Source organism: Bufo gargarizans, chromosome 4, assembly GCF_014858855.1.
Source record: "Bufo gargarizans isolate SCDJY-AF-19 chromosome 4, ASM1485885v1, whole genome shotgun sequence".
Lineage (NCBI taxonomy): Eukaryota > Metazoa > Chordata > Amphibia > Anura > Bufonidae > Bufo > Bufo gargarizans.
Window position 1 is genome coordinate 266,025,954 of NC_058083.1, and position 24,285 is coordinate 266,050,238.

Genomic DNA, 24,285 nt, shown 5'->3' on the forward strand with positions numbered 1-24,285 from the left:
ATATTCTTTCCTTGTACAATGACCTCTGTCACAGAGCATACCTAGAAAACTCTCCTATAGAAGTGAATGAGGTCCCCTCCTGACCATTGTCATGGGGCTGCTATCAAGCATTTCTTTAAATGTTTTCTAAATGCTGTTAATCCAGGCAGTATATATTGATGACCTATTCTCAGGATAGTTCATCAATACCTGAATGGTGGGGGTTTGACACCCGGCACCCCTGCTGATCAGCTGATTGAAGAGGATGCAGCGCTCCATGTGAGAGCTACTTCCACTTTACGCTGCCCGCCGTCTCAGAAATGCAGTGTAAGTACAACTTCTCGCTTCATTCACTGGAAATCCCCTGCTGAAAGGGAGATGACCGCAGTGTAATGAAGAGTAACCAGCGATGGCATGGAGCGCCGCCTCCTCTTTAAACTGCTAATTAGTGGTGGTCTGACACCAGGATAGGTCATTCTATATACATTGCCTGCACAACCCCTTTAAGAACAACTCGGGCAAGACGGCTGCCTCTATAATTACGTTCAGGAAACAGAATAAATAAATCTGTAATCAGAAAAACGAGATTTTTGTATAACTTACCAGTAAAATCTCTTTCTCGCTCTTTCCTTGGGGGACACAGAAGACCTTGGGTATAGCTCATCTCCATAGGAGGCGTGACACTAAGTGAAAACTGTTAAGCCCCTCCTCCACAGCTATACCCTCAGCCTGGAGAGAGAGACTGCCAGTTGCGTGTCCAAGCAGTGAGAAAAGGCAAAGACCAACAAGGAACCAAAAAGCCAACTACCCAACGGGTAACAAAAACTCGGAAAACGCACAGAGAAAAAACAATGAATGGGTGGGTGCTGTGTCCCCCAAGGAAAGAGCGAGAAAGAGATTTTACTGGTAAGTTATACAAAAATCTCGTTTTCTCGCCCAGTTTCCTTGGGGGACACAGAAGACCTTGGGACGTTCAAAAGCAGTCCAAAAGGGGGAGGGACCACAGCACCAAGGTGAAGCACCCGAAAGGCATCAATGAACCGCCGCCTGTAAACCCAGGCGGGGTAAGGCAGCATCCGCCAGAGTATGCACCCTGTAAAACTCAGTAAGGCGTGCAAGGCAGACCTGTGGCCGCCGTGCCCAAATGCCCAGCCGAAGCCCAATGCCTCCGCCCAGGAGGCACCGACCGCTCTGGTGAAAGGAACGGTGACACCAAAGACAGAATCCTGCCCTAGGTGCGGTAACCCCAGCAACAGCCAATCTGATCAAGCGGAGGAAAAACACCCTGGAGTCTGTCAACCTTATGCACAGACCTCCTGGAAACCCAAGAGGCCGAACGTCTGCAAGAGTCGGAGATCTCCAAGTAAAAACAGCAAGGCCCAAACAACGTCCAAATAGGTGAGGTGTTGAAGCGAAAGGCAAACGCCACCTTCAGAAGGAAGGAAGGAAGAAACGGGATGCAGAACAGCCCTGTCCTGGAAAAGACAGAAAGCTCGTAACAAAAAAAGGGGCCATTCCGGCACCCGTCAGAGACACGACTGATACGGAACACAACCGTACAGGACAGAAGGGATAGAGAGAACTCCTGTAACGGCTCCAAGGACAAGATTGGAGCGCCGAGAGCTCAGAATACAGTCCCCAGGGCGGTACCGAAGGACAGTACAGAGGAACCAAGAGCCACTCCGAGGAAGAAGGTCTTGGCAGGCCAGAGGGCCGGGAACGCTGGAAGAGGAAGAACAGCGCCGACACTTGACACCTCAAGGAAAAGACAGAACCTTGGGGAAAGAACTTCAGAGTGGGGAATGCACAGCTTCCCACAGAACCCCAGACAAAAAAAACCTAAGTCGTACGACAGATCCTGGACGAAACCCAGCCAGGAGTGGACAGTCGCCTGGCAAGCAGGCGAAAACCCAATGTGATCAGGCGCAGACCAGTAACACGGGCACAAGGGTCGACAAAACTAGCCCCGTCGGCCCTCGAACAACGTTGTCCCGTATCCACCCGAGTGGAGGAGCAGAGGACAGAGGGAAAGAACCCAAAGGATCCGCCAGACGCGAGGGGAAGGCAGGCTAAAGTCCATGCTGATGCAACCACGTTGTACAGTCCCGGTGAGGGAGATCAAAGGACAATCTGGACCGAGGTAGTCCCCCCAAGTTACCGAGAAAAGCAAGTCTACATCAGGACCATCGTCTTAGAACGGGCCACGCAATCTGCACTCAGTGGGGGGACAGAACGCGGTAGACTCGGTAAATAGGCACACAGCTAATACAGCCAGCGTGAACAAGGGAGACGGTACGAGGCCAAAAGGAACACCGGAACCATCCACATGAAAAATCATGCTCTCCCCAGAGGGGAGGACAGTGAAAATACAGCCCCCGAAGGCTGGCGAGAAGCCACATCGGAGTGATTCGTATAGAGCGGGAGCCGAACAAAGCCGGCGAGATAAGGCCGTCGAGACAGAGGCCGACAAAACACCCTCCAACCGAAAGGAGGAGGAGTGGGCAACAGGGAAGCCATAGGACTCAAAAGCAGAACCCGCTACACTGTGAGACGCCCGGTCCACCGTCTCGCAGAAGGCGAATACCTTGAAGAACCCAAGGCGGAGGTCCCCGGACCTGGGCAATCCAGCACCCAAGAGAAGTCGGGTGACCTTCCCGAGAAGAGCAGCCCGAACCCGGTAGCAGATCAGACAGAAGCGTAGAGGCGCCAAGAGGACGGACTCATACCACACTGCATCCGAAGAGGAGGAAATTGCAGCAGGCAAGGGAACCGCAGTCCTGCCAGAGCCAACGAAGAATTCGAGAGGCGCTGCAGACAACAGCACTCTCGACCATGTGACCACTAGCGCAGGGAAGTAATGCCGCAGAAGGACGCATGGGCATGCATCTAGGACCCACGAACACTCCCTGGCAGCTCGGTGCAGCAGAGAGCAAAAGAGCCTGTCCGGTCAGGAGGACAGAATGAACTCCCTAGGGACGAGTGCAAGGCTGGCGGCAAGCATCGTCTCCCAAGAAACAAAGGTATGCCGCAGGAAGCAGGTGAGGCATACGTACGAGCAGCCCCGTAAGCAGCGAGAGGGCCAACCCACCTAGAAAAAAGGGGGGGCTCGTCCCAGAGTGCCACAGCATGTACGGAATTGCAAAGTGCAACCTGAAAGGGAGTTATGCACAAACCTAGCATAGCATGCGAAGGAACGCAATCAGTCCACCCTGAAAGGGGGGAAATTGTACCTGGCCAACAGCAGTCGGCAAGAGTGCAAAGACCCGTCCCAAAAGGGAGTGATGCCTAAGGCCGTACCTACTTCAGAGAAGCAGGACATTACCCTATAAACCAGCAGGAACGCAGGAGGTCCACCTAGCGAAAGGGGAACATGCACAGGGATATCCTAGCATTAAATGAGTGTGCAATAATACACCCAACACTGAACTCAGCGAGAGTGCAACTACTCTGCCAACGAAGGGGGACATGTACAAGTCCAGCACAGCCATATAAGGACAGCCGTGAATCTCATGAGCGTGCCAAATTCTGCCCTTGAAGTGAGAGGTGGTCACGCACAAGGCCAGCACCGTAACCAATGGAAGTGCAAGCGTTCCACCCATGTTAGAGGGCCATTCTCATGGCCAGCAATGTATCCGGTGAGAGTGTAGCACAACGCCCAGAAAAAGGGAGGGTAAAGCACATGGCCAGCATCTCCTCCAGGGAGAGTGCGAGCACACCGCCATGCATGGGAGTCATACACATGGCCAGCAATGTACCGGCAAGAGACAAACACAGTCACTAAGGATGTGTGCATGTCGCCTGAGGAAGGAAGGCATGCCCCGGGCTGGCAGAGAATCCAGCAAGAGTGCGTACACCGCCCACGGAAGAGGGCCATGCATATGGCCGACAGCGGATCCAGCGAGAGTGCAAGCACCCTGCCATGTATGGGGTACATGCACGTGGCCAGCAACGTACCTGCGAGGAAACAACCAACGACAGAGGGATGTATGTATGCTGCCTGAGGGAAGGAGGCATACCTAAGGCCGGCAGGGAATCCAACAAGGGTGCAGCATACCGCCCAAGAAATGGCCGGCAGCGAAACCAGTGAGAGTGCAGCACAATAACATAGTACATAAGTACATCATAGCACATCAGCGAGAGTGCAGCATTCCGCCAATGGAAGGGGGACGTGCACATAGCCAGTACCGTATCCGGTGAGAGTGCAGTATTCCGCCTAAAAAAGGGGGTCATGCACATGATCGGCAACAGATCCAGTGAGAGTGCTGCGTTCCGCCCAGGAAGGGGGTCACGCACATGGCCGGCAGCGAATCCAGTGAGTGCTGCGTTCCGCCCAGGAAGGGGGTCCCGCACATGGCCGGCAGCAAATCCAGAGAGTGCAGCGTTCCGCTTATGGAAGGGGGTCGTGCACATGGCCAGCACCGTATCCGGTGAAGGTGCAGTATTCCGCCTAAGAAGGGGGTCATGCACATGGCCAGCCAGGGAGAGTGCAGTAGCCCGCCTAGGAGGGGGGGGAATGCACATGGCAGGCACCATAACTGGAGAGACGATGAATGCTGCCTACAGAAGGTCCGAATGCACTTGGCCAGCGCCGTATCCTGGAAGAGGCAAGAAAAAACCGCCTAAAAGGGGAAATGCCCTAGCAGCGACGCAGGCTGGGAGCGCAACACCATGCCGCCTGAGGAAAGAGGTCATGCAGACATGCAGCATTACTGATGAGGCTGCAGCGTCCTGTGCAGCCCAATAGAAATCATGATCTATTATTAATTATTGCATCATTATAAAAAAAATTTTTTTTTTATTTTTTTTTTTTACATTTCATTTAAACCCAGCTTCTGAGGCTAAAGGGGAGCCACTATATAGGGGCCCTGAGAGAGGAGAAAAAAAGAAAAAAAGGGGGGCCAACTATACAGACCCATTTGTGGGAGCCGGCCTGCACCCAAAGGGTTAACAGGGATCCGGCCTGGAGGGCGGCGTGCGATCCCCTGAGGGCGGAGGAACCTCCAGGCGGGAAAAAATCGCGCCTGGAGAAGTTCCCGCCCCCTCCACCAGAGACCGGAAAAGTGCGGCCTAGTAGGCCGCGAAGCCGGGGGCTAAATTTGCGGAGTCCGGCCCGCCATACCGCCGGGACCTGAGGCGGAATGGCGGTTCAAACCGGCCGCGGGAGCCCACCCCGCGGGCCGGTCGGGATTGCGGCCCAGCAGGCCGCGAAGCCTGGGACCAATTAGCGGAGCCCCGCCGACCGGCACCTGCTGGGGCATAGTCAAGCCCAATGCCGGCCGCGGGAGCCCACCCCGCCGGCCGAAAGAGACAGGGGCCCGGAGTGGCGGTTCTGCCGGCCGCGGAGCCCACCCGGCCGGCCGGAGAAGACAGGGGCCGGAACGTGGCATTGCCGGTCGCGGGAGCCCACCCCGCCACCAGAAGAGACAGGAGGGCCGGAATGGCGGCTCGCTGGCCGCGGGAGCCCACCCCGCCGGCCGGAAGATACAGGGGCCCGGAGTGGCGGTTCTGCCGGCCGCGGGAGCCCACCCGGCCGGCCGGAAAAAACAGGGGCCGGAATGCGGTTTTGCCGGCCGCGGGAGCCCACCCCGCCGCCAGAAAAGACAGGAGGGCCGGAATAGCGGCTCGCTGGCCGCGGGAGCCCACCCCGCCGGCCGGAAGAGTAAGGGGTCCTCCTTACTCCACTGCAGCGTCCTGCCCCTCCGGTAAGCCCTATGTGATTAGGCGAGATGGGGGGAAGCGCAGATGCCAGGGGGGGACCCAGACACGGAGAGGTCAGGATATAGTCCCCTCACTAGCAGCATGTCCTATGAGGCCAGGAGAAAAGGGGGGCAGATTGCCGCACAGCAGCACCCCATGCCTATGTCCAGCAGGGGACGGGTCCAGAGGCCCAGTATGGGGGTCAGGCACGCAGGAGACCATTGGGTGGGGGACGTAGGGCTGGAGAAGCCACTCTCTTACCACAGCCGTCTTCACCCTCGGTCCATTCCAGCAGGGTCGCCCCTTCAGCTACTGGCACCGTAGTGGCAGGACGCTGGAAGAGGGGCTTGGCGTGCGGGCGACCCTTGCGCTGGCGGGATGTAAGGGAGCTAGGCTGCCCTGATCCACCTTGCCTTCTGTGGGGGAGGCAGCAGTGCGGTGACCGGCACTGGCGCAGCTCAACCCCGGGAGAAACAGAGAGGTCTAGTGCGTCTCTGTTGTCCCTGATGATCTGGAACAAAAAAGAAAGAAAAAAGTAAAAATCTAAAATTTAAACAAGGAGAAAACAGCCCTGCAGAGCAGGGAGTGTCTTGCCTCCTTGGACACTAAGCTAAAAACTGGCAGTCTCTCTCTCCAGGCTGAGGGTATAGCTGTGGAGGAGGGGCTTAACAGTTTTCACTTAGTGTCACGCCTCCTATGGAGATGAGCTATACCCAAGGTCTTCTGTGTCCCCCAAGGAAACTGGGCGAGAAAAGGAGATTAGATAAAAAGGAGATGGCTGATTTTAACTGGCAGGAAAAAAATTGGTGACATTTCCTTTAACTTTGCTGTTATAGTGACACTGTAGGTCAGAAACGTTGCTAGAACTGTAATATGTTGCATTGAAGAATGTGGAGCTTTTCCATGGATGCCAAACACATACAGAAGGGGCAATTTGGAAAGTACTACTGTATACATGGATGACGTTAATTTATGCACTCAACGGACAGGGAGAGGGTCCTATAAAGGGAAGCTTAAAGTGGTTCTCCACTTGGCCTATCCTGAGGATAGGTTATCAATATCAGATCACAGTACAGTCCCCAAAACAGTTGACTAGGAGGAAGCGGTCCCATTGAAATAAATGGAATGGAGAAGCTGTAATTACACTGCTCACTGATGGTAACCAGTGAAAAGGATACAGAGCTCGTACGAGCGCTGCGTTCTCTTCATACAGCGGATCGATGGGGGTGCAGGCTGTCGGGCCCCTGCTGATCTGGTATTGATGACGTATCCTGATCAAAATCAGATTAAAGTGTTTACTGAAAAATGCGAATTAATCGAATTCAATGAATTGCCCATCCCTAGATATAACATATATAGCTGCTGGCAACACAATAAAATGGACGTGAACATGGAGAAAGCCAGGCAACTTATTTTATGCATTACTTACGGAGTTGATTGTTCAGAAAAACTGTCACCTTTAGTAGACATGAAACTTTCACTATCGTCATACTCTAAAGTGCTAATGTCTGGTCCATGAAAGTATGGCGTGATCAGTCTCTTGTCCATCGCAGGAATCTGTCATTAAAGTTAGAAAGTAAAAACCATTACAGCCATGTAAAGTCATGAACAGGTATTAACATGCCGCTCTATTGTAAGGCCACGTATTACAGCCACAGGTTGGTACTCTCAGTAGCTAAAACTGCACAAAATGCCTTGTGCCATTTGGCTAACAAACACTGAAAGACTACCCCAGAAATATTGGGGCAGATTTACTATTGAAAATGCACCATTTAGTTGGTGAAGTTTGTGCCGACTTTCTACACCTTGCCTATCAAGGGCACATGGACTTATGTAAAGGCAGTGTTGCTTAACTGGATCTCTGTGGACCAAAAAATGGGCCGAAATTCAGGCTTTTTTTTTTTTTAGTAAAACTAAACCAACTTATAAATGGTGTAAAAGTCAGACTACACAGTCTAGAAATGCAACATGTTTGTAACAGGCATCAGACACTATGATAAATCTGGTGCCATTTTAGACAGTCTTACTTTTAGAAAACATCAGTCCCCTGTGTCTTCTGTTATGTGCCCTTGTTCACAGAGGTCCTTGTTTTGGTCACCCATATTGTTTACAATACCTGAAAGGGCATCTGTCAGCAGGTTTGTACCTATGAAGTTGGCTGACCTGTTATATGTGCACTTGGCAGTTAAAGGCATCTGTGTTGGTCCCATGTTCATATGTGCCAACATTGCTGAGAAAAATTATGTTTTAATATATGCGAATGAGCCCTTATGAGCAACGGGGGAGTTCCCATTACTCCTAGAGGCTCTGCTCTCTGCAACCGCTGCGCCCTCTCCACTGTGATTGACAGGGCCAGGTATGATGAGGATTTCACTGCTTGGCTTTGTTAATCAAAGTGGAGAGGGTGCAGTGGTTGCAGAGAGCAGAGCCTTTAGGAGTAAGGGCAACACCCCCATTGCTCCTAGAGGCTCATTTGCATATATTAAAGCATCATTTTTCTCACATATGAACATAGGACCAACACAGATGCCTTCACCTGCCAAGCACACATGTAACAGGTCAGCCAGATTCATAGGTGAAAATCTGCTGACAGATGCCCTTTAAGCGTGCCTGTTAGGCCTAATGCACATGGCTGTATCCATTTTTCAGTCCGCAAACAGCACATCTGCAAAAAAACGGATACGGTCTGCGTACATTTTTGCAACATGGACAAGAATAGGATGTGATCTGTGTGCTGTCTGCATTTTCTTGTGGATCTATATAAATGAACTGGTCCGCGTGCGATCCGTAAAACTACGGTCATGTGCATGAGGCCTAAGAACGAGTATTATTTCATAGCTATTAACAGTGACACAGATTAGCAGTCAAAAACTAAATGGAGTACAGTAACAAGCAGTAAGCCTGAGAGCACACAAGATTTATTCATACTGCCATTTCAGGCGCTAACACTCAAAAAGTGCATTTTCCCATATAAACTAATCCTTACCATTTTTCTATAATAAGAAGCCAGTTCCTTCGCCACATCGTCACTCAAAACATCCAAAGTCCTACATCATAATAATAATAATGTTATAATATATTTTTACAGAATGCATTTATTGCAAACTTTCACAGAATTTGGAAACAATGAACAAGATTTAAACTGGTATTTCAGCTGTGGCAAGTGATATCCTACCTCACAGGATAAGGGATAACTATTAGATGGGTGGGAGTCCTACTACTGAGACCCCCACCATTCACAAGACTGGGGACATCTTACTCCACCCCCGGAATGATTGGAGTGGCAGGATGGGCATGCACACTGAACCTCCATTCATCTGTGGAGTTCCAGAAAGAGCAGAGCACTGTTCTAGGCCGTCTCCAGAACTCACACAGGAGCGGCAAGGGAGGTGTAACATTTTCCTTGTAAGGATATTCAGGGTCTGCATGAGCCACACTTACACAGCAACCATCTGATCTGGGTAAGAGAGAAGGGAGTCTGGATTGGATAACCCCCCCATCTATGACATGGATATAGGTGAGAAAATCACTTAAAAGGCCATGGACACTTTCGGGGCAATTTTTTTTCTATTATTGCATTCTACTAATTTCAAGCTAAAATTATTTTTTTCAATTGGTCCAATTTTCAGCCCCGTCAAACAGCACCTCTGACGGCTTATGTGAAGCCCTAATCTCTGAACTCCTGACACCTCAAACAATCCTTGTAGCTCCGTTATTAACCGTGTAATAGGAATATGGCTTAAATAAGTGTCTATGAGCTGTCAGGAGTTCAGAAATACAAGGAAAACAGCTGAATTTTTTTTAAGAAAGACCAATTGAAAAAAGGAGATTTTTGTATAACTTACCAGTTAAATCTCTTTCTCGCTCTTCCTTGGGGGACACAGACCTTGGGTATAGCTCAGCTCCCTAGGAGGCGTGACACTAAGTAAAACTGTTAAGCCCCTCCTCCATCAGCTATACCCTCAGCCTGGAGATAGAGGCTACCAGTTGCGTGTCCAAGTAGTGAAAGGAAACAACCAACAATGCAAACAACAGCCAACAACCCAACGGGGCGCCAGCCAAAACCCTAGAACCAAACACAGAAGGGTGGGTGCTGTGTCCCCCAAGGAAGAGCGAGAAAGAGATTTAACTGGTAAGTTATACAAAAATCTCCTTTTCTCGCCCATTTTCCTTGGGGGACACAGACCTTGGGACGTTCAAGAGCAGTCCAAGAAGGGAGGGACCATAACCCAAGGCGGACCACCGGAGCATCAGGAAACCGCAGCCTGCAAGACCAGGCGGCCCAAAGCAGCATCCGCCGACGCGTGCGTATGCACCCTATAGAACCTGGTGAAAGTGTGCAAAGAGGACCAAGTGGCCGCTTTGCACAACTGCTCAGCCGAGGCTCGATGCCTCTGCGCCCAGGAAGCCCCGACTGCTCTGGTGGAATGAGCAGTGACGCCGAAAGGCGGAGCCCTACCCTTGGCTCGATAAGCCTCAGACACCGCCAGTTTAATGAACCGGGCAATGGCCACCTTGGAGACCGCCAAACCCTTGCGCGAACCCTCCGGGACCACAAACAGGGAATCCGTGCGCCGGAAGGATCCGGTGACCTCCAAGTAAATCCTCAATGCCCTGACCACATCCAGACGGTGCAGTTCCCGTTCTCTGGAGTGGGAAGGAGAGGGACAGAGCGACGGAAGGACGATGTCCTCATTGATGTGAAAGGCGGAGACCACCTTTGGCAGGAAAGCCGGGACTGGTCGGAGCACAACCTTATCCTGGTGGAAGATCAGGAAAGGTTCGGAACAAGAAAGAGCCGCCAACTCAGACACCCGCCGGAGAGACGTGATGGCCACAAGAAAGATGACCTTGCAGGACAGAAGGCGAAGGGAGACCTCCCGCAAGGGCTCGAAGGGGGCAGATTGAAGCGCCGAGAGCACCACATTCAGGTCCCAGGAAGGAACCGGAGGGCGATACGGTGGAACAGAGTGAGCCACCCCTTGCAAAAAGGTCTTAATCGGCCCCAGAGGGGCCAGGGGACGCTGGAGAAGAATAGACAGCGCCGAAATCTGTCCCTTCAGAGAACTGAGGCCCAGCCCCAGGTCCAGGCCCGACTGGAGGAAGGACAGGATCGTGGGAAGAGAAAACCGGAGAGGTGGGACGCTCCGGGACTCACAGAACCCCAGATAGGACCTCCAAACCCGATAGTAGATCCTCGAAGATACGGGTTTACGAGCACGGATCATGGTGCGGACAACGTCCGCGGAGAAACCCCGTCGCGTTAAGACGGCGGTCTCAACAGCCACGCCGTCAAACGTAGCGAGCCTAAATGCTCGTGGAAGATCGGACCTTGAGAGAGAGAAGGTCCTCCCTGGAGGGCAGTGGCCACGGAACGTCTGCCAACAGCAACATTAGGTCGGCGTACCAGGACCGACGGGGCCAATCCGGGGCGATCAGAATCGCGGGAACGCCCTCTGCCGCGATCCTCCGAAGAACCCGTGGCAGGAGGGGAAGAGGAGGAAAGATGTACAGAAGGGAGAATTGGCACCACGGAAGGACAAGCGCGTCGGCGCCGTAAGCCTCCGGGTCCCGTGCCCTGGATACGTATAGGGGAACCTTGCGGTTGAATTTGGAGGCCATGAGGTCCACGTCGGGGCGACCCCAGCGAAGACAAAGGGCCTCGAACACCTCTGGGTGCAGGGACCATTCTCCCGGATCGATGGTGGACCGGCTGAGGAAATCTGCCGCCCAGTTGTCTACCCCCGGGATGTAAATCGCAGACAAGGCTGGCACGTGCGTCTCCGCCCAGAGGAGAATGAGGGACACCTCTTGCATCGCCGCAGCGCTGCGGGTGCCTCCCTGATGGTTTATGTACGCCACCGCCGTGGCATTGTCCGATTGGATCCGAACAGGGCGGCCCCTCAGTAGATGGGTCCAGTGTCTGAGGGACAAAAGAACTGCCCTCAGCTCCAGAATGTTGATCGGAAGTCTGGACTCCGATAGAGACCAAACGCCCTGGACGGATCGGGGAGGGAAACCCCCCCCCCACCCCCGTAAGCTGGCGTCGGTGGTAATCACCAGCCAGTTCAGTGGAAGGAAGGACCTCCCCCTCAGAGGGAGATGCAACCACCAGTTGAGGGAAGCCCGAGCCAGGGGAGGCAGAAGGAAGGTCCTGTCCAGACTCCTCGGTGATTTGTCCCAGGCCGACAGAATCGCCCTCTGAAAGGTGCGGGAATGGAATTGTGCGAACGGCACTGCCTCGAAACAGGCAACCATCTTCCCCAGCAACCGCATGCCGGATCTGAGGGAAGGCCGGTGATGACGGAGAAGGCTGCGAACCGACCCGCGAAGGGCCAGACGCTTGTCCGACGGAAGACGGACCTCTGCCAGTTCCGTATCCAGGAGCATCCCCAGGAAGATCAGCCGTCTGGAGGGGGTAAGGGAAGACTTGGGGTGGTTGATAATCCAACCAAACCGCGTCAGGGTCTCCAGAGTGAGATCCACACTGCCGGATGCCTGTGAAAGGGAGGGTGCCTTGACCAAGATGTCGTCCAAGTACGGAAGAAGAAAAACACTTCTTGAACGTAGAAGGGCCAAGACAGGGGCCAGGACCTTGGTGAACACCCGAGGAGCCGTTGCTAGACCAAAGGGAAGGGCAACGAACTGGAAGTGATCGTCCCCCACCGCGAAGCGTAGGAAGCGGTGATGACATGGAGCAACCGGAACGTGGAGGTATGCATCCTGAACGTCGATGGAGGCCATGAAATCCCCCTTTTCCAGGGATGCCACTGCGGACCGGAGAGACTCCATCCGGAATCTCTGCAGGCGGAGGAAGCGGTTCAGGCGCTTCAGGTCCAAGATCGGTCGCACCGAGCCTTCCTTTTTGGGGATCACGAAGAGGTTCGAGTAGAACCCCCTGAACCTTTCCGTCGGAGGCACCGGGGCGATGACACCCTTGTCCATGAGTGAGCGAACGGCCGCGAAGAAAGAGGCCGCTCGTACGGGGTCCCGCGGAGGACGGGACCGGAAGAAACGGTCTGGCGGAATGGCCGCAAATTCGATCTTGTACCCGCAAGATACAATCTCGAGCGCCCATGCATCTGAGATGTGGTTCCGCCAAACGTTCCTGAAAAGGAGAAGGCGGCCCCCCACCCGGGTGGGTGGGGGCGCACCTTCAGGCAGAGGGCTGCTGGCCTGTGGTAGCCCGTGCAGGCTGGGTCTTGCGCCAGGTAGGTTGCGCCCGAAAAAACGGCTTCTTGCGTCTATCCTGGGTTGGGCCAGAGGAAGAAGAACCGGCCCCGGGTCTAGATCCGGAGGGCTTACGAAAGGACCGAAAACGGGACGAACCCGCGCGACCCCGTGGGGCGCCCTTTGGCCTGGACTGGGGAAGGAGAGTACTTTTCCCACCCGTGGCCTCTGATATAAGCTCGTCCAGGCGGGTCCCGAACAAGCGGGAACCCGTGAACGGTAGACCGGCCAAGGAGCGTTTGGAAGCGGCGTCCGCCGCCCAAACCTTCAGCCAGAGTTCCCTCCTGACAGAAACCGCCAGGGCAGAGGAACGGGCAATGAGGGCCCCCGCATCCAGGGAGGCCTCACAAATAAATTTTCCAGCCTGGATAATTAGCTGGGCTAAGGAACGGAGGTCCTGAACAGGAACGTCCGACCCCAACTCCTGCTCCAGCTGCAAACCCCATTCAGAGACCGCTTTGCCAACCCAGGCGGAGGCAAAAACCGGTCTAAGGGCTGAACCAGAGGCAGAAAATATTGCCTTGGAAAGGGATTCCGTCCGACGGTCCTCAGCGGACTGGAGGGAAGATCCGTCCTGTACAGGAATAGCAGTGCTTTTGGACAGGCGAGCCACAGGAGGATCCACCTTGGGCGGAGATGTCCAGGTGGTCACAGACTCCGCCGGAAAGGGATAACAAATGTCCAGCTTTTTTGGTGTAACAAAGCGGACGTTTGGCCGAGTCCAAGCCTTGGATACCACAGAAGAAAAATCTGCATGTATGGGAAAGACCTTGGAGGCCTGTCTGGGTCGGAGAAAGGACACGCCGGCCTGTTCAGAGCTGGGGGGGTCATCGTGTATCTGAAAGGTATCGCGGATACTAGTGATAAGATGTCCCACCGCGGATGACAATTTTGACGGAAGCTCTGAGTCCACATCCGAATCCGCCAGTTCTCCCTCAGAAGGCGTATCCCTTTGAGAGGATAGGCTTGACTGAGCTCGCACGCATGGCGGAGAGAGCGAAACATCAGGAGAAGATGTGCGCTCAACCCTTGAACGTTTCTGAGTACGCCGGGCCCTGGAAGATTCACTGGGAGGCAGGGAATCAGTGGGGGCGGCAGAAACGGCATTCCCAGCAGGTGCGACAGGGATTTCGGCAGTCTGCGGGAGAGGCGGTCTATCCACGAGACGGCCCACCACGTGTGTAAGGCTCTCCACCGCCAGAGACAGAGACCTAGCCCAGTCAGGGGGTTCAGAAACAACAGGGGGCACAGCAGAAAGCGGGCCCTGCACCGGGGCCTGACATGCAAGGCAATGCGGCTCAGATTGCCCACTTGGAAAAAGTGCCTTGCAGGCGGTACAGGCGTGGTACCAGGGTTTGGGGGCACCCGTGGGATCAGCATGCTGACAAGTGGTCGTACCTTGATACAGGGACAAGGGATTGCAGCGGCTATGACCAGTGGGGTTAGGAGAGGGTTAACAGCCCTACCAGTGCCTCAGAAGAACGTCAGGTCAGATCCCTAGGAGCGAAGGTCCAGATCAGCAGCCGCGAGGCAGCCAGAAAACCAGCGTGCGTCCCCAGCGATGCACCGGTGTCTCCCACGTGTCTCCACTTCAGTCCGGAGTGAGGAAGCGCGGCAAGCTTGAGCAGAGACGCGGGAACAAGCTCCGCCCCCTCCACGCTTGAATGTTTCATAACGAAACTCCGCCCCCATGACGCGCGCGCGCGAAAAAACACCCGCACCCCGTGCTGCCCGAGATTCCCAGGCATATGTTGTCAAAGAAGGGCCCGCAGGCCCCAAAAGCGCGGCGGTATAACCGGACGTCGGAAGGTAAGGTGGTCACCTGACCCCCGTCCCGCCGAACCGCCGATGCCGGGCCTAAGCCCCGCCCCCTCGATCACGGTACGGAGCGGGCGGCGGCGGGGAGGTAGTAAGAAGCAGGGGCTATCTTTTAAGCAGCGGGCGGCGGCGGGATGTGTAAGATCGGGAGGTACATGAAAAGCAGGCAGATGGGGAGATCCCACAGAGCGCTCTGAGAAGCGCAGGAAACGGCCGACCACGGGTGCCCCCCCCGCCAGTGCAACAGGGACAGGGAATGGGCTGGAAAAGCCATCTTACCTGTCTTCACCCTCATTTCCTTCCAGCAGGGTCGCCCCTTCAGCCCCTGGCACCGCAGTGGCAGGAAGCTGGAAGAGGGGCTTGGCGTGCGGGCGACCCCCTAGCTGGCGGGATGTAGGGGAGCCGGTGCTGCCCAGATCCTCCTATTGCTTCAGTGGGGGAGGCAGCAGCGCAAATACGTTGGCACTGGTGCAGCTCAACCCCGGGAGAACAGAGAGGTCCAATGCGTCTCTGGTATCCCTAGGAAAAAACAAAAATAAAATAACAAAATTAGAGAAAAAATTAAAACAAGGAGAAAACAGCCCTGCAGTAGCATGGGGTGTCTTGCCTCCTTGGACACTAAGCTAAAACTGGTAGCCTCTATCTCCAGGCTGAGGGTATAGCTGATGGAGGAGGGGCTTAACAGTTTTACTTAGTGTCACGCCTCCTAGGGAGCTGAGCTATACCCAAGGTCTGTGTCCCCCAAGGAAAATGGGCGAGAAAAAGATTTTTAGCCCAAAATGAGTTGAATGCAATATTTAAAAAAAAATTGCCCCAAAGGTGTCCATCACACAACACTAAAGTTGTAGCACATGCCAATCAAAAACTCATACGGCATTTGTGCATCTTGACCGCTCCAATTTTTTAAAATTTATATTGATGACCTACTGTATCCTCAGGTAAATAGAAAGCAGCCGTCCCATTGAAGTGAATGGTACAGGGCTACTTTCACACTGGCGTTTTGGCTTTCCGTTTGTGAGATCCGTTCAGGGCTCTCACAAGCGGTCCAAAACGGATCAGTTTTGCCCTAATGCCCTCTGAATATAAGGATAAGGATCAGTTTGCCTCTGTTCCGTCTCCATTCCGCTTTGGAGGCGGACACTAAAACGCTGCAAGCAGCGTTTTGGTGTCCGTCTGACGAAACTGAGCCAAGTGGATCCGTTCTGACACACAATGTAAGTAATTGGGGACGTATCCGTTTTCTATGACACAATCTGGCACAATAGAAAATGGATCCGCCCTCCATTGACTTTCAATTGTGTTCATGACGGATACGTTTGGCTATGTTAAAGATAATACAAACTGATCCATTCTGAACGGATGCAGACGTTTGTATTATCTGAACGGAGCCGTCTGGGCAGATCCATGACAGATCCGCACCAAATGCGAGTGTGAAAGTAGCCTAAGGCGTAGTTGTGATTACACCTACTCACCGCAGCAGTTGCGACGGTGCGCAGGTAAACAATGAGGAGAAGGGAGCACTCGTACGAATGCTGCTTTCTCTTCAAACTGTTTATCGGCGGGGGTGCCAGGAGTCACCTCCCACTAATCTGATATTGAATTGAGGATCTATCCTGGGGATAGGTCATATTATATTTTATATAGATAGATAGATTATTATTATTTTTTTTTTTTTAACAGCATAGCCAAATGCATATTCCTTTAGGTCTAGTTCACACTTCAGTGATTTGGTCAGTGATTGTGAGCCCCAAAACCAGGAGTGGAGCCTACGCTATACATAAGGTATAATGGAAGAAAGATCTGCACATGTGCTATGTTTTTGAGCCGCACATGGTTTTGGCTCACAATCACTGATGAAAATCACTGACCAAACACTGAAGTGTGAACTAGGCCTTAAAAGTCCACCACATCTGTATACAAGCAGTAAATCTGAACACAGAAATGTGTAGATGAAGACATAATATACACAATGCCATCTACATACAATACCTTGCTTCCAATAAAGCTGCCATATTTAGCCCTATGAACTGGAAGCAGGAAACTTTTAGCTGGTCAGCATTATATAAGGCAGCAAATTCCAATAATTCAGCAGCATTTTTCAAAGTAACTGGAATGAAAGTGAGAATGAAGATAAGTATGTCTTGGAGGAAACTAAGAAATTGGCATTTTGTAGAAAAGATTTGTTCACCAATCACCGAAACAGCTGTAAAGTCTCCATAAAAAGCCTGGGACAACCGCATGGATATGGAAAGTCACCTTGTTGCCGGCTCTAAGCAGTTGCTCTGTCGATATGACTATAAAATGACATTTCTACCCTTAAATATTAACAGTGAAGTTAGGGTACTTTTACTCTTGCGTTGTTGGATTCTGGCAATCTGTATGAAAACGGATACCATTTTTAGACTGATCCGGATGCGGATCTGTCTCACAAATGCATTGCAATACCAGATCCGTCTCTCCGGTTGTCATCCGGAAAAACGGATCCAGTATTAATCTTTCACATTTTTAAAGGTCTGCTCATGCGCAGTTTTTCCCGAACACTTGGGGCCATATTACCATATATGGCCAGTGCTTCCCTGGCTCCAATGATGTGACTATCGATATATAGATAATTACCATATATGACCAGTGCTTCCCTGGCTCCAATGACATGACTATCCATATATGGAGAATTACCATATACAGTGGAGGAAATAATTATTTGACCCCTCACTGATTTTGTAAGTTTGTCCAATGACAAAGAAATGAAAAGTCTCAGAACAGTATCATTTCAATGGTAGGTTTATTGTAACAGTGGCAGATAGCACATCAAAAGGAAAATCGAAAAAATAACTTTAAATAAAAGATAGCAACTGATTTGCATTTCATTGAGTGAAATAAGTATTTGAACCCTCTAACAAAAAAAGACTTAATACTTGGTGGAAAAACCCTTGTTTGCAAGCACAGAGGTCAAACGTTTCTTGTAATTGATGACCAAGTTTGCGCACATTTTAGGAGGAATGTTGGTCCACTCCTCTTTGCAGATCATCTCTAAATCCCTAAGGTTTCGAGGCTGTCTCTGTGCAACTCTGAGCTTGAGCTCCCTCCATAGGTTTTCGATTGGATTAAGGTCCGGAGACTGACTAGGCCACTCCATGACCTTAATGTGCTTCTTCTTGAGCCACTCCTTTGTTGCCTTTGCTGTATGTTTTGGGTCATTGTCGTGCTGGAACACCCATCCACGACCCATTTTCAGTTTCCTGGCAGAGGGAAGGAGGTTGTCGCTCAGGATTTCACGATACATGGCTCCGTCCATTTTCCCGTTTATGCGAATAAGTTGTCCTGTGCCCTTAGCAGAAAAACACCCCCAAAGCAAAATGTTTCCACCCCCATGCTTGACGGTGGGGACGGTGTTTTGGGGGTCATAGGCAGCATTTTTCTTCCTCCAAACACAGCGAGTTGAGTTAATGCCAAAGAGCTCTATTTTGGTCTCATCAGACCACAGCACCTTCTCCCAGTCACTCTCTGAATCATTCAGGTGTTCATTGGCAAACTTCAGACGGGCCTGCACATGTGCCTTCCTGAGCAGGGGGACCTTGCGAGCCCTGCAGGATTTTAATCCATTGCGGTGTAATGTGTTTCCAATGGTTTTCTTGGTGACTGTGGTCCCTGCTAATTTGAGGTCATTAACTAACTCCTCCCGTGTAGTTCTAGGATGCTTTTTCACCTTTCTCAGAACCATTGACACCCCACGAGGTGAGATCTTGCGTGGAGCCCCAGAGCGAGGTCGATTGATGGTCATTTTGTGCTCCTTCCATTTTCGAACAATCGCACCAACAGTTGTCACCTTCTCTCCCAGCTTCTTGCTAATGGTTTTGTAGCCCATTCCAGCCTTGTGCAGGTCTACAATTTTGTCTCTGACATCCTTGGACAGCTCTTTGGTCTTTCCCATGTTGGAGAGTTTGGAGTCTGCTTGATTGATTGATTCTGTGGACAGGTGTCTTTTATACAGGTGACTAGTTAAGACAGGTGTCCTTAATGAGGGTGACTAATTGAGTAGAAGTGTCTAACCACTCTGTGGGAGCCAGAACTCTTAATGGTTGGTAGGGGTTCAAATACTTATTTCACTCAATGAAATGCAAATCAGTTGCTATCTTTTATTTAAAGTTATTTTTTCGATTTTCCTTTTGATGTGCTATCTGCCACTGTTACAATAAACCTACCATTGAAATGATACTGTTCTGAGACTTTTCATTTCTTTGTCATTGGACAAACTTACAAAATCAGTGAGGGGTCAAATAATTATTTCCGCCACTGTATGGACAGGGCTTCCCTGGCTCCAATGATGTGACTATCCATATAAGGATAGTCACCATTTATGGACAGGGCTTCCCTGGTTCCAATGACGTGACTATCCACATATGGATAGTTACCATATACTGACAGTGCTTCCCAGGCATCAATGATGTGACTATCCATATATGGATAGTTAACATTTATGGACAGGGCTTCCCTAGCTCCAATGACCTGACTTTCCATATATGGAGAGTTACCATATATCAGGGATGGCCAATGACGTAACTATGCATATATGACCTGACTTTCTATATATGGAGAGTAACCGTATATGGACAGGGCTTCCCTGCCTCCAATAATGTGACTTTCCATATATGGAGAGTAACCGTATATGGACAGGGCTTCCCTGGCTCCAATAATGTGACTTTCCATATATGGAGAGTAACCGTATATGGACAGGGCTTCCCTGCCTCCAATAATGTGACTTTCCATATATGGAGAGTAACCGTATATGGACAGGGTTTCCCTGGCTCCAATGATGTGACTTTCCATAGATGGAGAGTAACCGTATATGGACAGGCTTCCCTGCCTCCAATGATGTGACTTTCCATATATGGACAGGGCTTCCCTGGCTCCAATGATGTGACTTTCCATATATGGAGAATTACCATATATGGACAGGGCTTCCCTGGCTCCAATGATGTGACTTTCCATATATGGAGAGTAACCGTATATGGACAGGGCTTCCCTGGCTCCAATGATGTGACTTTCCATATATGGAGAGTAACCGTATATGGACAGGGCTTCCCTGGCTCCAATGATGTGACTTTCCATATATGGAGAGTAACCGTATATGGACAGGGCTTCCCTGCCTCCAATGATGTGACTATCCATATCTGGGCTGTAGTCCAGAGACAGAGTATGAAAATTTAGAGTAGAAGAGAGGTGACCGGAGAAAAGGGGAGCCACAGCAGCTGTGCCGGTAATTCGGCAGGTACAGCTGGCTCAGTAGAAGCAGGAGTACAGGAGAGGAAGCTAGATGCAGAGGTGTGGGGTGAAGGAGGACTCTTGACATAGCGGGAGCTGTGCTGCATACAAACATCTATTCGCACATGGAAGCTCCAGTGATAACTGGTCATATATGGACTATGACATCACAGGAGCTTCCAGATGCATGTTTAATGGATGCCGGTGCCAGATACCTATACAGTTGCATCTGTTACTGGTTTACTATGCTATTTCATACCTTTTTTACTGACATACTGGCCAGTCTGGAAATGGAAGCCTATGTGTCGTAAAGCATGTATGTCAGGTAGTTTTCTGGTATCGATGTAAAACGCTGGACAAAGACACAATTTGAACCCAGCCTTACATGTATGGGGGCCTCACAAGAGGAGATGCTGGAGGACAGAGGGATTTAGAATGCTGGGTTTTAATATACTACCCTTTCTTGCCCAGGTCTATAACATGACCACAGGCGTGTGTTACAGAGGCTTACTGCCCTCTCCTCATTAAATAACCATGCACACTCAAATAAGGCCAAGGATGGTTTAACCCTTAGGCTACCAGCAACGAACATGTACGGCGCTGGTGCGATATGTAACCATGACGCCCGCTCGTACGTGCTAGGGCGTCAATAAGCTCATATGAGGCACATAATGATCAAAAAATATATATAAAAAATGTTAAACAATATATAAAACTTTAAATCACCCCCCTTTCTGTATAATTCAAAAATAAATGCCTAAATAACAATAACTATAAACATCATGGGTATCACCGCGACCAAAAATGCCCATACTATAAAAATGTAAAATAAAAATTCCAATACGGCGAATGGCGTAACGGAAAAAAGGGGCAAAATGGCCGATTTGCCATTATTTTTATTGCTTCTCTTACCCCAAAAAATAAAATGGGGTAAAAAAAAAAATCACGTATACTCCAAAATGGTATCAATTAAAAGTACAGATTGTTCCCCAAAAAATGAGCCCCCTAACAGCTCAGTAGACACAAGTATAAAAATGCTATGGGGGTCAGAATATGGTGATATAAAATTAAAATAAAATTCTCAAAGTTTAAATTTTTTACACTATTTAGACATAAAGAACCTATACATATGGGGTATCATTGTAATCTTACTTACCCAGAGAATGAAGGCCATTTGGAATTTTTTTACCGCTTCCCACATTTTATGCCATAATTAATGGAGGAATTAGAAAGTAAAACTTGACCCGCAAAAAATAAGCCCTCATACAGCTATGTGACCGGAACAATAAAAATGTTAGGGAAAATAGGAAAGAAAACTCAAAAATGAAAAAAATAAAAACTCCGGTATTCAAAGGGTTAAGGGCTCATGCAAACAACTGTATCTTGAATCTGGATCCAATCCGCATTTATTTATTTTTTTAAGACGGCACACAGACCCATTCAGGTCATCCATGTGCCGTCCGCATACGTAGGTCTGTTCTGCAAATTACAGTACATGACCTATTCTTTCCTGTACTGCTGACGAGAATAGTCATTTGTAGCGATGGGAGTGAGAAAAACGCAGAGTGCACATAGAAGGTGTCCGTATTTTGTGGATCCATGGCTTGGGGACAGATACACGGACAAGGCCACGTGCATGAGGCCTTAGAGCGTTCTGCTAACAGCGGTCTTGTGTATAGCCAGCTACACAGTGTGAACTGACCAATTACATCGATGCATCAGGTGCTGACAAGCAGGGCCGGTGCTACCATAAGGCAGACCAAGCGGTCGCCTTAGGGCGCACCCTGGGGGAGGGCGGAAAAATGTGACATGGAGGGGGAGAAATGTGACACGGGGGGCTAATGGCTGTGGGATGATGTCTGACATGGCGTTCTGATCTGAGGTCTGATTAACATTAGGGGTCTGATTGCTGGTCTGACCTGAGGTGTAATGGAAAATATTTTTCTTTTATTATCCTCCTCTAAAACCTAGGTGTGTCTTAGAGGGCGAAAAATATGGTCCTTTAAACCAGCCATTGCCTGAAGCAGAGAGAAGATACCAGGACCACAGAGAGGAGAAGCGTGGGGGGCGCCAAAATGTAGCTTCGCTTGTGTTGGCAAGAATCCTTGCACCGGCCCTGCTGACAAGTGCCCGACTGGTCAGAAAAGTTATATTATATATTCACAACAATTAAGCAGCTCAGACAGCATTGTCTCCTATATACACCTTCACACTGCAGCAGTGCATTGTGGGCCTCTAATCACATAACATGTTTTCTTCTCCCCTACTGTAAATGTCATGAAGACGGCAAACAGAGTCCCGTTTACATATAGATTATCTCTGTGGATCTTGGAGTATTTCTATTTGTCCAGCATTACAGAGCAAACAAACAGCACAAAAGTCATCTCTGATCACGATTCCTTCCAGCTGAGCCGTGCACGGCAGTGAGAAGGCGTTCTCATACAGGTCACTACAGACGTTGGGGAAGTCCAATTTGTGATAAGATAAGCTTCTTTCACATCAGCGTTTTCCTTTCTGATTTTCAGATCAGTCATAGGATCTCAATACTGGAGGAAAATGCCTCTGTTTTGTCCCCATTCATCGTCAATGGGGACAACACTGAACTGAAAGCACCAGAATGCATTCTATTGCATCCATTGCATTTGGTTGCGCTCCCATGATGCGGAGCAAGAAGGATCGGGCATGAAACACAATGCAAGTCAATGGTGCCGGATCCGTTTTCTATAGGCATATACCCGTGGTGCTGTGTCCCCCAATGCCATTCACAAGAGAGAAAAAAAAAAGAAAAGAAAAAAAAAGACCTGGTGCCCATTGACTTAATGGTTTTAGTGCTGGATCCGACAGGGCTATTTTAGAGATAATACAACCGGATCCGTTCAGAATTGACAGTTGTATTATCATGACAGAAGCGTTTTTGCTGATCCCTGCTGGATCCAGCAACAACGCAGAAGTGAAAGTAGCCATAGGTATCATGACTGATAAGGATAACTCCTTTTTTATCTTTAATCAGATCCCAATTATAGGCAGCGGTCAATACAATTTGGCTTGTCCAAATTATGTATCCCCCGCTTTTTGTTGTTAGAAAATAAAATTATATGCCGAACTTTTTTTTCTTTCCAATTATAGATTTTTTTAATTCTATTTTGTAAATGACTGTAAATGCAGCATTAAGAGGTACGCTGTACTGCAGACATACTGTGCTAACAGTTTGTAAGGTTAGAAAAAGGACTTCTTGTATTTCCCACACTATAAGACGCACCATAAGTGTTCTTGTGGAACACTTAAGGGTTAACAAAGTTTGTAAAATCAGTTTTGAATACCTTGAGGGGTGTAGTTTCTTAAATGGGGTCACTTTTTGGAGTTTCTACTCTAGGGGTGCATCAGGGGGGCTTCAAATGGGGCATGGTGTCAAAAAACAAGTCCAGCAAAAACTGCCTTCCAAAATCCATATGGCATTCTTTTCCTTCTGCACCCTGCCGTGTGCCTGTACAGAAGTTTACGACCACAAATGGGGCGTTTCTGTAAACTAAAGGATCAGGGTAATAAACCCTTGCTTTGTTACAGGAAAAAATGGATTAAAAAATATACCTGTTTTGGCACAGTTTTCTTTAATTTATTTTTTTATTATTTACAACGTTCATCTGACAGATTAGATCATATGCTATTTTTATAGAGCAGGTTGTTACGGACGCAGGGATACCTAATATGTTTACTTTTTTAAATGTATTTTACACAATAATATTTTTGAAACCAAAAAAAAAATATCATTTTAGTGTCTCCATAGTCTGAGAGCCATAGTTTATTTTAAATTTTTTGGGGTGATTGTCTTAGTTAGGGGCTAATTTTTTGCAGGATGAGATGACTGTTTTAATGGTATGATTTTGGGGTGTGTATACCTTTTTGATCGCTTGCTATTACACTTTTTGTGATGTAAGGTGACCAAAAATAGCTTTTTTGACACTCTCAGGGTGTAGGTCATGTGGTATTTTTATAGAGCAGGGTCTTCCGGATGCGACAATACCTAATGTCTAACATAAAGCATTTTTGAAACAAAAAAATAAAAATCATGTTTTAGTCTGAGAGCCATATTTTTTGGGGCCATCGTATCATGTAGGGGCTCATTTTTTGCAGGATGAGGCGACAGTTTGAATGGTACTATTTTGGCGTACATACAATTTTTTTTTTATCACTTTTATTACCTTTTTTGGGAAGTAAGGTGGGCAAAATTTATATTTCATCATGGTTATTTATTTATTTTTTGGCATTCACCGTGAGGGGAATGTAACATGACCGTTTTAT

General features: G+C 49.6%; 1 protein-coding gene across 1 annotated transcript in view; it reads right to left on the reverse strand.

Moving 5' to 3' along the window:
- IBTK (inhibitor of Bruton tyrosine kinase) overlaps positions 1-24,285 on the reverse strand; it is a 118,224-nt gene that overhangs the window by 35,507 nt on the left and 58,432 nt on the right. Inside the window, exons 18-20 of the mRNA XM_044289176.1 lie at positions 16,714-16,831; positions 8,663-8,723; positions 7,106-7,233 (exon numbers count right to left, since the gene is read on the reverse strand). Of these exons, the coding sequence (XP_044145111.1) occupies positions 7,106-7,233; positions 8,663-8,723; positions 16,714-16,831 (307 nt within the window). The remainder of the gene's footprint in view (positions 1-7,105; positions 7,234-8,662; positions 8,724-16,713; positions 16,832-24,285) is intronic.